General features: G+C 36.3%; 1 protein-coding gene across 1 annotated transcript; it reads right to left on the bottom strand.

The window, feature by feature from the left end:
• Positions 1–1,311: 1,311 nt before the first annotated feature.
• Positions 1,312–11,708, bottom strand: LOC132554939 (cilia- and flagella-associated protein 418-like). Its single transcript, XM_060219267.1, has 6 exons — positions 11,592–11,708; positions 7,976–8,045; positions 7,330–7,388; positions 6,992–7,057; positions 5,288–5,436; positions 1,312–4,642 (listed from the first exon to the last, which is right to left on the bottom strand). The coding sequence occupies exons 1-6, from the start codon at positions 11,681–11,683 to the stop codon at positions 4,545–4,547; spliced, it is 534 nt and encodes a 177-aa protein (XP_060075250.1). The 5' UTR covers positions 11,684–11,708; the 3' UTR covers positions 1,312–4,544.
• Positions 11,709–11,912: the final 204 nt, after the last annotated feature.

Genomic DNA, 11,912 nt, shown 5'->3' with positions numbered 1-11,912 from the left:
CGTGTCGCCTTATATTTCTTTCGAACTGTGGCACGGTCACATAGTTGAAGTCATATTATAATTTATTAACTTTTCGGCATTGTGACAATTCTGTATATGTATTATGAACTTCCGTTTTATTCGGTAGAACCATCTGTGAAAATTTCATATCACACAACAAATGAAATATTTCCCAACTAAAACCAGCATCCATTTCTCCAATATCTTCATAAGTCAGCATTTCTGGAAACCTGGACGTCATTAAACATGATATAAAGGTTAACGTTATAATTGATTACAACATAATGATTACTATACGTGTGTCAATCTGGTATGGATTATACAACCGAAAACTAGTTCCTATAAAAACATTTCATTACTTAAAAACCAAAACATCGAAGACCAGAAATAATTGTTTTGTAAACTTACAGTTCGGTTACTAAAACCAGTTTTCATTATACAGTCTGTGATTGCGTTTGTATTTGATGACAAAAATTATTATATCAGACAACACGCTGGAGGACTGGTAGTGATCGTTATATCATTCATTCATTTATTGATCTTAATTTCCATGGCATATGATAGTTATCTGTAAGTTAGACGTAAGACAGACACTAAGGGAAGGTAGATTGAACGAAACCGGAGGAAACAGATTGTAGGACAACATAGGATTACAGTATGAAAGAGAAAAATAAAGGTAAGCGCCTCATACCATACACAACTTCAGCTCAAACCCCAGTCATGTTATATTCACTAACATCATTATGTACTGTAAATGAAATGACAATGACGATTGCTAACATTATGTGACAATTTCCAATGATCCTGATCGTGACCTATGAGGCTGTTAGTGTACTAAATGGTATTTTTCGTCAATCTTAATTTATCTTCGTGTACATTTCTTAAACATCATATACATACATCAGAATTTTCATGTTATTTGATGTTTTCGCCAGTTTACTTAATCAGTATCATTTCTCAAGTTCCAGTCTCTCGAATGTACAGGTTTTGACGATGTCGGTCCGTTGATCCTTGTTCATTGGTAAAACTGACCTGATTTCACCGTTATCATTCCAGTCTGTGGTACATATATTTTCTTGTTTTCAATGTGTTTTTTTTTCTTTCGGGAAAATCTGTTGCTATTTCTGAAGTCTTGGGTCATATGAGATTAAAACCAATGTCTTGACATATTTAGAGTCTCCGAGTGATTTTTTTTCTTTTATTCATATTTTGCCTTTAATTCGTCAAATTTGAGATTTGAATTCTTCGACAGGTGTTATTATCGTCACTCTCAAATACTACATTTATGACAAATGACCAACAGTATCAAGATTTGTTTTACATATCAGCTTTATTTAAAACAACCTGTGATATAAAAACAAACAAGATATGTCCATCACAGCAATGTGGCTGTCAAACAGCGTTTAGACAAGGGAAAGATGAACATAACGCACGCCCCTGAAAACCCTGGGCATGTCAGCGTTTACACAGGGAAACTGGAGAACATAGAGACATGCCCTCAACACCCTGGGCGTTTACACGAGGTTAATGGTGAACATAGTGACATGCCCTCAACACCCTGGGCGTTTACACGGGGTTAATGGTGAACATAGTGACATGCCCTCAAAACCCTGGGCGTTTACACGGGGTTAATGGTGAACATAGTGACATGCCCTCAAAACCCTGGGCGTTTACACAGGGTTAATGGTGAACATAGTGACATGCTCTCAAAACCTTGGGCGTTTACACAGGGGAAATGTTGAACATAGTGACATGCCTTCAACACCCTGGGCGTTTACACAGAGGAAATGGTGAACATAGTGACATGCCCTCAAAACCCTGAACGTTTTCACAAGAAAACTGGAGAACATAGTCGCATGCCCTCAACACCCTAGGCGTTTACACAGAGGAAATGGTGAACATAGTGACATGCCCTCAAAACCCTGGGCGTTTACACAGGGTTAATGGTGAAGATAGTGACATGCTTAAAACCCTGGGCGTTTACACAGGGAAACTGGAGAACATAGTGACATGCCCTCAAAACCCAGGGAGTTTACACAGGGTTAATGGTGAAGATAGTGACATGCTTAAAACCCTGGGCGTTTACACAGGGAAACTGGAGAACATAGTGACATGCCCTCAACACCCTAGGCGTTTACACAGAGGAAATGGTGAACATAGTGACATGCCCTCAAAACCCTGGGCGTTTACACAGGGTTAATGGTGAAGATAGTGACATGCTTAAAACCCTGGGCGTTTACACAGGGAAACTGGAGAACATAGTGACATGCCCTCAATACCCTGGGCGTTTACACAGGGAAACATGAGAACATTGTGACATGCCTTCAACACCCTGGGCATTTACACTGAGGAAATGGTGAACATAGTGACATGCCCTCAAAACCCAGAGCGTTTACAAAGGGGAACTGGTGAACATAGTGACATGCCCTCAAAACCCAGAGCGTTTACAAAGGGGAACTGGTGAACATAGTGACATGCCCTCAAAACCCAGAGCGTTTACAAATGGGAACTGGTGACAATGATGACACATTCCCCAAAACTAATGGCCTGTCCATAATTAGACAGGGGAAATGGTAACTATATATGACATGCTCCCCAAAGTCAAGGGCCTTTTGGTGTTTAGATTGCGGAAAAAGGTGAACATAATGACATGCCCCTAAAACAAATCCAGGGCCTGTCAGTGTTTACGCAGGGGAAAATGTGAACATAGTGACACAACCCTCAAAACACAGGGCTTGTCAGATTTTTGACAAAGGAAAAGTTCAACGTTATGACACACTCCTCTCAACCAAGGCCTTGTTAAACTGCTTAAACAAAAGAATGGGGTAAACATATGGATGCCTCACACCAAATAACCCATCAAACATTTTGATAAATCTCTCTCACAACAAAATGGTCACATATTGATAAATCTCTCACAACAAAATGGTCACATATTGATAAATCTCTCACAACAAAATGGTCACATATTGATAAATCTCTCACAACAAAGGGTCTGACAACATATTGATAACCCTCTCACAACAAAGGGTCTGACAACATATTGATAACCCTCTCACAACAAAGGGTCTGACAACATATTGATAAATCTCTCACAACAAAGGGTCGGACAATGTCTAGGAAGGAGAATGGGGTAAACATATTGATAAATCTCTCACAACAAAGGGTCGGACAACATATTGATAACCCTCTCACAACAAAGGGTCTGACAACATATTGATAAATCTCTCACAACAAAGGGTCTGACAATGCCTAGGCAGGAGAATGGGGTTAACATATTGATAACTCTCTCACAACAAAGGGTCTGACAATGCTTAGACCGGAGAATGGGGTAAACATATTGATAACCCTCTCACAACAAAGGGTCGGACAATGTTTAGACCAGAGAATGGGGTAAACATATTGATAACCCTCTCACAACAAAGGGTCGGACAATGTTTAGACCAGAGAATGTGGTAAACATATTGATAACCCTCTCACAACAAAGGGTCGGACAATGTTTAGACCACAGAATGGGGTAAACATATTGATAACCCTCTCACAACAAAGGGTCGGACAATGTTTAGACCACAGAATGGGGTAAACATATTGATAACTCTCTCACAACAAAGGGTCGGACAATGTTTAGACCACAGAATGGGGTAAACATATTGATAACCCTCTCACAACAAAGGGTCGGACAATGCCTAGGCAGGAGAATGGGGTAAACATATTGATAACCCTCTCACAACAAAGGGTCTGACAATGCTTAGACTGGAGAATGGGGTAAACATAACATGTGGTTAGATATGAGAATTGGATACACATAATGACAAGTTCCTTACAGAGCCTGTCAAACTATTTAGACAGGAGATTACTTCCACTTCCCTACAAGTCCTGTTGGTCAGTGTCTCCACAGAACGTAGGAGTAGAACACACTTCTCAAGACACAGGGTTTGTCAGTGCTAAGACAGGAGAAATAGTAAAAAATGACATTTCCCACATTATGTATTGACATGTCCATCACGTCGTGGGACTTGTCATACAGTGTTTACACAGGTGAAAGCGTAAAAGGTAATCACGCTTTCCTCACAATACATGGCTTGTCAAACAGTACTTTTTTAAGTTGATCTTATGTGATATATGTACATATGGTTATGTTGATATCATCATGCAATAATAATCAGACAGCAGATTCAATAAGTCAGCACTTAAAAGACATCCCAAAAAGTCATATCACAAAAGTAGTAGGTGTTTAAGCATTCATATTGTACACTCAGAACATCCAGCTAATTTTTTATGTTTGATTTTCCAACAATACATGATTACAACTTACTGAAAAAAAAATAAATATGTATCTAGAATCATCTGTCAGCAATTCACAACAACTCCAGAGTTCCTTATCTAATATTTCTCAGGAATGTAAACTATAGATCCTTCTAAATCTTAAAAAATATCAAATCTCTCTACCGTAAAACTTGTCAAAGGAATAGTGAAATGATTGATGAGAAATTAAATCAATTTGTAATGTATATTGATGATGAAGTCCTAAGTATTGGTTGTCATCAATGTTTCCCACACACCCACTTCAGATTTGGGTCAGTCAGTTTTTCTAATGTGGTGTTTGAGCGATGAGAACACTGGCAACAATAGGCTCGACAACCTGTAAGAAAACAGAAGTCATCTCTAAAATGATGTGATTCTTGATAAATAGTAACATAACTCTGCAAAACTTCTTTCTTCTACACTTTTGGGGGTGGGGGGCGATTAATGTGTAGATATTAATACAGGTCTCAAAACGCTTTGTTCAAGGCTAGTTATCAAGCAAAATCATGTTTTACTAGCCACACAAATAAATGCAAAATAGCCTATGAGTCTGATCATGACAGTCAGAGGACATGTCTCTCTCTCTGTGACTATTAGTTGAAATTCAGTGATAACAGTTCTACACAGCTATAAATGTTAATGAGACGAATCACACTAATCTTTTTTCAGAGTCAATATTGCTTAGATATTCACCACTGGTCAACTCTAACCAAGCTTTCAACAACCAGGGCATACAGTATAACTAAATTCATCATGTGTAGAAACTGTAGTAAGGACTGTGTGACAACTCAATAATTAAGTAACATATCTGTAACTCACTAAATATAGTTCAGCATAAGAGCTGCATAGTTTTATATGTAATGGAAGGGTTTTGATGTTAATTTGAGTGGCCATGCATTACCCCTTGTTAAGATACTGTAGCTATTATATACTTGAAGTTGTGATCTTGAGATCTGTATAAGAATAAAGATTTAGTGCTTACCTTTTTTGGACCGTAATTTTGATTTCAATCTTTGAAAGTCTGGACAATTATTCCTAAGAAAAAGGTAGTCGGTTGTTGCATCCCACTCAAAATTGTCAAAAATGGCAATTTTAAAATCACATGATGTACATCGCATTTTATCACAGGACCTATAAACAGATATCAATTCTGATAAAATGTATGAAGTAGAAACTTGTCCATGAACACAAGTGGTGCTGTAAAGTATGATTTTTAATTTCTTAACAGTTGTCGATGACCTGAATATGACAGCAGAAGAAAGACTGGCAGATAAGAGAATACTAGAGGTGTTAAAGAATTTCATTGATGACAGGGCTCAACTTCAATATTGGTATGCTTATTTGAATTGTCCTTTATCAACTGAAAATCCTGTTAGAAAAGTTGAATCTGTCCCATACCAAGGCTCCCGTACCAGACATGAGAAGTAAATAAGTACTTTCTATGCCTCTAAAGGGCTGAAACCAAAAGTTTATATAATTCTGATTACTCTTTGTCAAAGAATACTTCAGACCAAATATGGGCAAAATCCAATCATTCCTACAGGAAAAGGATTTTAAGGAGTTTGTTCATTTACCCACCAAAGGCCCCACCACTCTGGCCCCTGAGGGATCAGACACAAGGTTTATTCAAAACTGATTTCCCTTCACCTAAGCATACTTAAGATAAACTTTGGATATTATCCTGCAAATCTTAAGGAACAGATAGATTATAAAGAAATTGACAATTTTTTCCTTTCAGTGCCCTGTCCACTTGCCCCAGAGGGCAAGGACACATCATTTATACAAAACTGATTTCCCTTCACCTGAAAATTTTCCTTGACTAAATTTTGACAATATCCTGCAATTCTTAAAGGACAAGATAGATTTTAAAGAAATTGATAGATTTTCCCTATTGAGCCTCACCACTCTGGCCCTATGGGACCAAGACCCACCATTTACACAAAATTGGTACCTCTATCCCAAAGGATGCTTCAGACCAAATTTAATAAAAAAAATCTGTTCCGTCGTTCATGACTTGTATGCAATTTATAGGAAGATTCCCTATAGCTCACTTGGCCCTTTGGGTCAGGTGAGCTAAAAATCACATCAGAACCTAGAGTAGAAGAACTGTTGAGAGAATGATAACGTAAAATTTGTTTTGGAAATTTGGATTTGGAAATGTTCAGTTCATGTTTGAACAGTAGAATTCAAAAGTCCTTGTAATGCAGACTCATGTGATGTCATGGTCTTTTGGATATATCTAAATTTCCACATCCAATAAAAATGTAAATAAGCAAGATGTTAATAAGCAAGTGATATGTTTCCTCAGATTTATTTGAACTAGCAGTCTGGTTCTCTTAAAATGCTTAAAATACACATTTGGATATCAAACCTGGTTATGACAAGAATGAATGATACTACATCATAATTGATAGTAAAAAGTATGAAATACCAAATAAAAATCAAACGTCAAAAAAAAAAAGACAAAAACAAGTTAGATATCACATAACAACACACCTTTTTGCAGTCAGTACCCTACATGTAGCTTTTTCAAATCCTAGCTAGGATACTGAATATGCAAATTCATTCTAAATACTGAATTAAACTAACAGTAAATAATACCCAAATGTGAAGCATCGGAAAATTGATGAACTACGTTTCACTATAAGTATAGACATAAGATAGTATCTGTGCATTTTGGACTTACCTTGGAGTCAAAGAATTGGCTATTCCTAGAGAGCTAGCAGAGCCTCCCAAGTACAATGGAAAACACCTACAAAACATGGAGTTACATATCAGTTAAGTAGTATCTATATTATTATATCCCCTGAAAAGGAGGTTTCTTGAGAACATCAAACTCTGACAAATTTTATTCTACGTATGGCAAACTAAGCCAGGGGTTTAATGAAGCATTTTTTCTGACAATACATGTACAAAGAATCCTAACTTTGCATGCACCTAATTTCATTAATACCACAATAAGAGTTTTTGACAATACATGATAAAATGAATGTATTCACTAAAGACCTGAAATATATGACTTACTTTCGGGCAGATTCTGGACGGGGTACAGTTCGATTGCTTGATTTAATCTCACTTGATTTCTGAAAAAAATATTTAAAGAACAACTGAGAATACATTATTGTCTATATATATATATATATCATTCTAAGCTGACTTTGAAATCAAAGCTTCTTTCATATCATATACATGCCTGCCAAACCAATATATTTATACTGCTACCAGAAATTTAACTTTCACAGTTAATGCAAATTTCTATTGTATGCAATATCAACAAGACTATATATTTGTTTAGGTAATGTTTTCCAGCCAGTTGACTCTCTGCAGGTGATTACTCTATTACAGTAATAAAGTCATTATATATTACATATCTGGACAATACACAATATCTTCTAGAAGTTGAATTATATACACACATACCGGTAATATATATCTTAGATGATGTGGTACATGAAATCACTTAAATTAACAAATCATTTAATGTATACCAGATAAATATGAACGATGAGCACTGAGATAGCCTTTGGCAATAAATAGATGGGCTCCAGAAAAACTGAGTTATAATTAATATGATTTAAGTGTTGGAAGGGATGGGGTGTTGGTTCATCACAATGTGTTTGTCGACTCCCTTTAATCTCTTTTCTTGATTGGCCCACAGGTTTTTACTTACCACTGGTTTGAAATCAGGATCCACTGTGATATCATTCAAAATATCATCCAAGTCATCATCTGTTGATTTTCTGGAAAAAATGGTAGGAGTATCAGTGAAAGTGTTGAATGTTCACCAAAAACAATTTTATTGGACACAAAATTTAAACAAGGGTCAATAATTCTGTAATTAAGGGGTTTCAGGCAATGAATTTGTTACACTGTAAATCCTCTTAGTAGGACCGATTTACACAGCAATTTTCAATATCCTAATTTAATGAATGAAAGCAATGTTATGCTCTGGACACAAAATTTTAACAAAGGGAGATAACTCTAAAACTGCCAGGTCATATGCCCTGAATTTGGTACACTGCACATTGTCTTTGTGTGATCAATGTAAACATCAAGTTTCATTATCCTAGTTCAAATACAAGCGTTTTAAATTGATGCTCAGGACACAAAATTTCAACAAATGTCACTAACTCTGCAACTGATGGGTCACAGGTCCTGAATTTGGTACACTGCACATTTCCTTAGAATGACCAGTGTACAGTGTATACAACAAGTTTCATGATCCTTGCTTAACTGTGGGCAAAGTTGTGCTCAGAAAATAAAAGGACTGATGGAAAGATGGACAGACAGATGGACGGATGATGACAAAGTAAGCAGGAGCCCTTACCCTGTGATCAGGAAGTAAATGTAAGCAGGAGCTCATGTAGATATAACCCAACCCCTGGATCAGGGAGTCAAAGTAAGCAGGAGCCCTTACCCTGTGATCAGGAAGTCAAAGTAAGCAAGGGCTCACAAAGATATACCCCTTCCCCCTAAACCCTGGATCAGGAAGTCAAAGTAAGCAAGGGCTCACAAAGATATACCCCTTCCCCCTAAACCCTGGATCAGGAAGTCAAAGTAAGCAAGGGCTCACAAAGATATACCCCTACCCCCTAAACCCTGGATCAGGAAGTCAAAGTAAGAAGGGCCTCATGTAGATATACCACCCACTCCTGGATCAGGAACTCAATGTAACTCGGGCTCATGTAAATATACCACCCACTCCTGGATCAGGAACTCAATGTAACTCGGGCTCACGTACATGAAGATATACCATCATCCATGGATCAGGAAACCAAAGTTAGCAAGGGCTCCCAAAGATATACCTACTCACTCCTGGATCAGGAAGCCAACACAAGTAGGGGCTTATGAAGATATTACCCAATCCCCAGATCAGGAAGTTAAAGTAATTAGGGGCTCACAAAGACATGACCCCATCTCTGGATCAAAAAATCAAAGTAAGCAGGGGCTCATAAAGATATGACCCCAACCCCTATCCCTGAATCGTGAAATCATGTCATTGTTATCATATCATTTGTAATTACTCTAAATCTGTTCTGGGGCTCATGAGATATCTTGTATAAAAGCATTTTATTTCCTAAATGGTCAAGCATGATGTGTGACCTTAAGCCTTGACCAATGATCATCAAGTCTAATTAGGTAGTAGACCTTTTTAGTATGGTGATATGGTGTATATATCAACTAAATCTGTTTGGTAGTTCATGAAATATTTGTACAAAACATTATCATGGCAGCACACATTCACAGATGCATGCATGCACAGATAAAATGATTACTATATATAACCCCTTGACTAAGTGGGTGTATAATAAAATAAATATCATAAGATATTTATTGATATTGGATACACAGGTGTACAGTGTGTTTGAATAGCAATGAAGAATGATCAGCATGCTTTCATTACAGAAACATCTTGATAATATGATGACAAGGAGAAGGTACATATATGTTTACAAACAGTAGGCAACTTCAAATAATTTGTTTTCAATACAGTATTTACAGTTGTATGAGTTCTTTATTTTATCTTTTAGTACGTACTTACAGGAATAAGTACATACTAAACAAAAAATAATGCTGATGACAAAAAGAACAGAATTAATAGAAAAGAAAAAAAAATCATTTATGTCAATATCAAATGTAACATCAAAATTACTGCTATACATTTGCAAACAAACTTGTTTATCTAAATCTGAGGTTATACAGTGTATATATACATTTAAGATCTCTTTATTTGTTGTATTTCCTACTATTCATTTCTTTTAATGTTTTTATCTGAAACAAAGCACTTTTACAAGTCAAGTTATCTCTCAAAGTTCATAGTTTTCTCACTTTAATAGTCTTTAGCAAATTATTCATGATGTTTCATTTTACACATCGTTTTTAAAAGGTGTAGTATTCAACAACAACATTGAAATCATTTAAAGTGACCACTTAAGTTAATTCCAAATCAACCTCTTTCAAACTCATATAGTGGTCATTAATCCTATCCACCCTCAGGAGTGTCATACCTTCCTATTCAAACACATGGCATGATAACACACCATGGTCCCACCTTTTTCTTTCCTTCTATTACTTGTTATTGCATGTAACACAAAATAAACCTGCCCTAATCACCTCCTAAATTACATTCCTTCTTGAACACATCTCTCCCTTCCTCCAGCTTTATCATCTTCAATAACATCACTATCTTCTTAGAAAAAAAATTTACAAAAAAATAAATCAATCACAAGGAACACATGAAAATGTCAAAAAAGCAATCAGATTTATCAACTACATGCAGTCTAAATTGAATGGACGATAAAATGAGAAGTTTTTATTTCATAAATTTCCATTTTTACATTAGTGCCAAATTCTTGAAGTATTAATCTAACCCTATTGCTCCAATTATTTGCAAACTGCTACATGTTTTCATTTATACAAACTGCTACCATGCAGCTAAGAAGTGTGTGAAAATTTAGCCCTCTTTTTAAAAAGGGTAAAACAATAGAGTTTTTATGTAATTGAGGGTCTATATCAGTTATTGCCTCTTTCATCGAAATGTTAAGAAAAAAACATATACATGTCCATTTCTATGACTTTTTGTGTGATCATAGTTTAATTACAGATATCCAGTAGTCTGGTTTTAGAGCAAAACACTTATATCAAGAGTGCACTTACTAATATAACAAACAAATTCTAGTTTTTTGAAAAGCATTAGATCTTGTGAACCCTTCTATTTCATTATCAAAATGGAAACTGCACAGGTCCATAAAGCTGAGCAACACATTAGGTGTATTCAGCCCAGGGAACAAGCCCGACCAATCGCAATCAGGACTAAACTGTATACTGGATGGTGACACTTTCTGGTGAAACAAAGGGAAATCCCTCTGATAGATCAGAATGGATGGTCAGGGTTCAGGGCCAAGACTCACTAGAGATGGGGATAATGTTAGAGTATTCACACGGCGGGGTATTCGTGAAAGGCGCCTTGTAATAATAATGTCAGATAATAAAACGTCCGACCAGTGGCCTCTTATGTTATAGGAGTATGGATAAACCCAACCATGTAACCCCCTAACCCCTTCGTTACGCGAACACGTCTCTGGTACTGAAAGAAAAGATGGAAACACCTAAACTGTTCTATTTCTAATCATACTTTATGGAATGGGGTGATTTATTTTTATATAAAACGCCGAACAGATAAATAATTAACTTTTGCATATATGGGCTCAACAGTTGAGTAGCTGACAAATTATTCTAATAAGCTAAATCGAAGAGATCATCTTGGAGTACGATATAATGATTACCTATTTCTGTTCAATTTTCTATTTTTCTGTTTATCCCTCGAACAGTATTTAGTCTCCACTTCATCAAGAAGATCATCTATATCGTCTGCCATTGCCTCAAGTAAACCAGTCCAAACACTTTTTCTGTAGAACTATTCAATGTTTACATCATTGTCAAAACAATCCCTATCCGATGCAAGCGTGTTCTGGATACAGATTATTTTTTTATAAAATCTAATCTTGGGTTTCTTTTTATGAGTAATTTGATATTTTGGAAGAGAGTATGATGTTATTCACATACAATAATTTCATGTCTTTTATCTTATAACGAAATATTGTCTG

Source organism: Ylistrum balloti, unplaced genomic scaffold, assembly GCF_031769215.1.
Source record: "Ylistrum balloti isolate Yb309-2 unplaced genomic scaffold, AGI_CSIRO_Ybal_v1 Utg370450, whole genome shotgun sequence".
Taxonomy (NCBI): domain Eukaryota; kingdom Metazoa; phylum Mollusca; class Bivalvia; order Pectinida; family Pectinidae; genus Ylistrum; species Ylistrum balloti.
The sequence above is the reverse complement of the archived record's forward strand: the minus strand, read 5'-3'. Positions and strand labels throughout refer to the sequence as shown.

Bases quoted from the DNA above. Each gene is read 5' to 3' on its own strand.
- LOC132554939 (XM_060219267.1), bottom strand. From the start codon at position 11,683: ATGGCAGACGATATAGATGATCTTCTTGATGAAGTGGAGACTAAATAC. The intron at 7,058-7,329 runs GTAAGTCATATA...CATGTTTTGTAG, and splicing joins CGTCCAGAATCTGCCCGAAA to GTGTTTTCCATTGTACTTGG. The intron at 5,437-6,991 runs GTAAGTCCAAAA...ATCTGTTTATAG, and splicing joins GCCAATTCTTTGACTCCAAG to GTCCTGTGATAAAATGCGAT.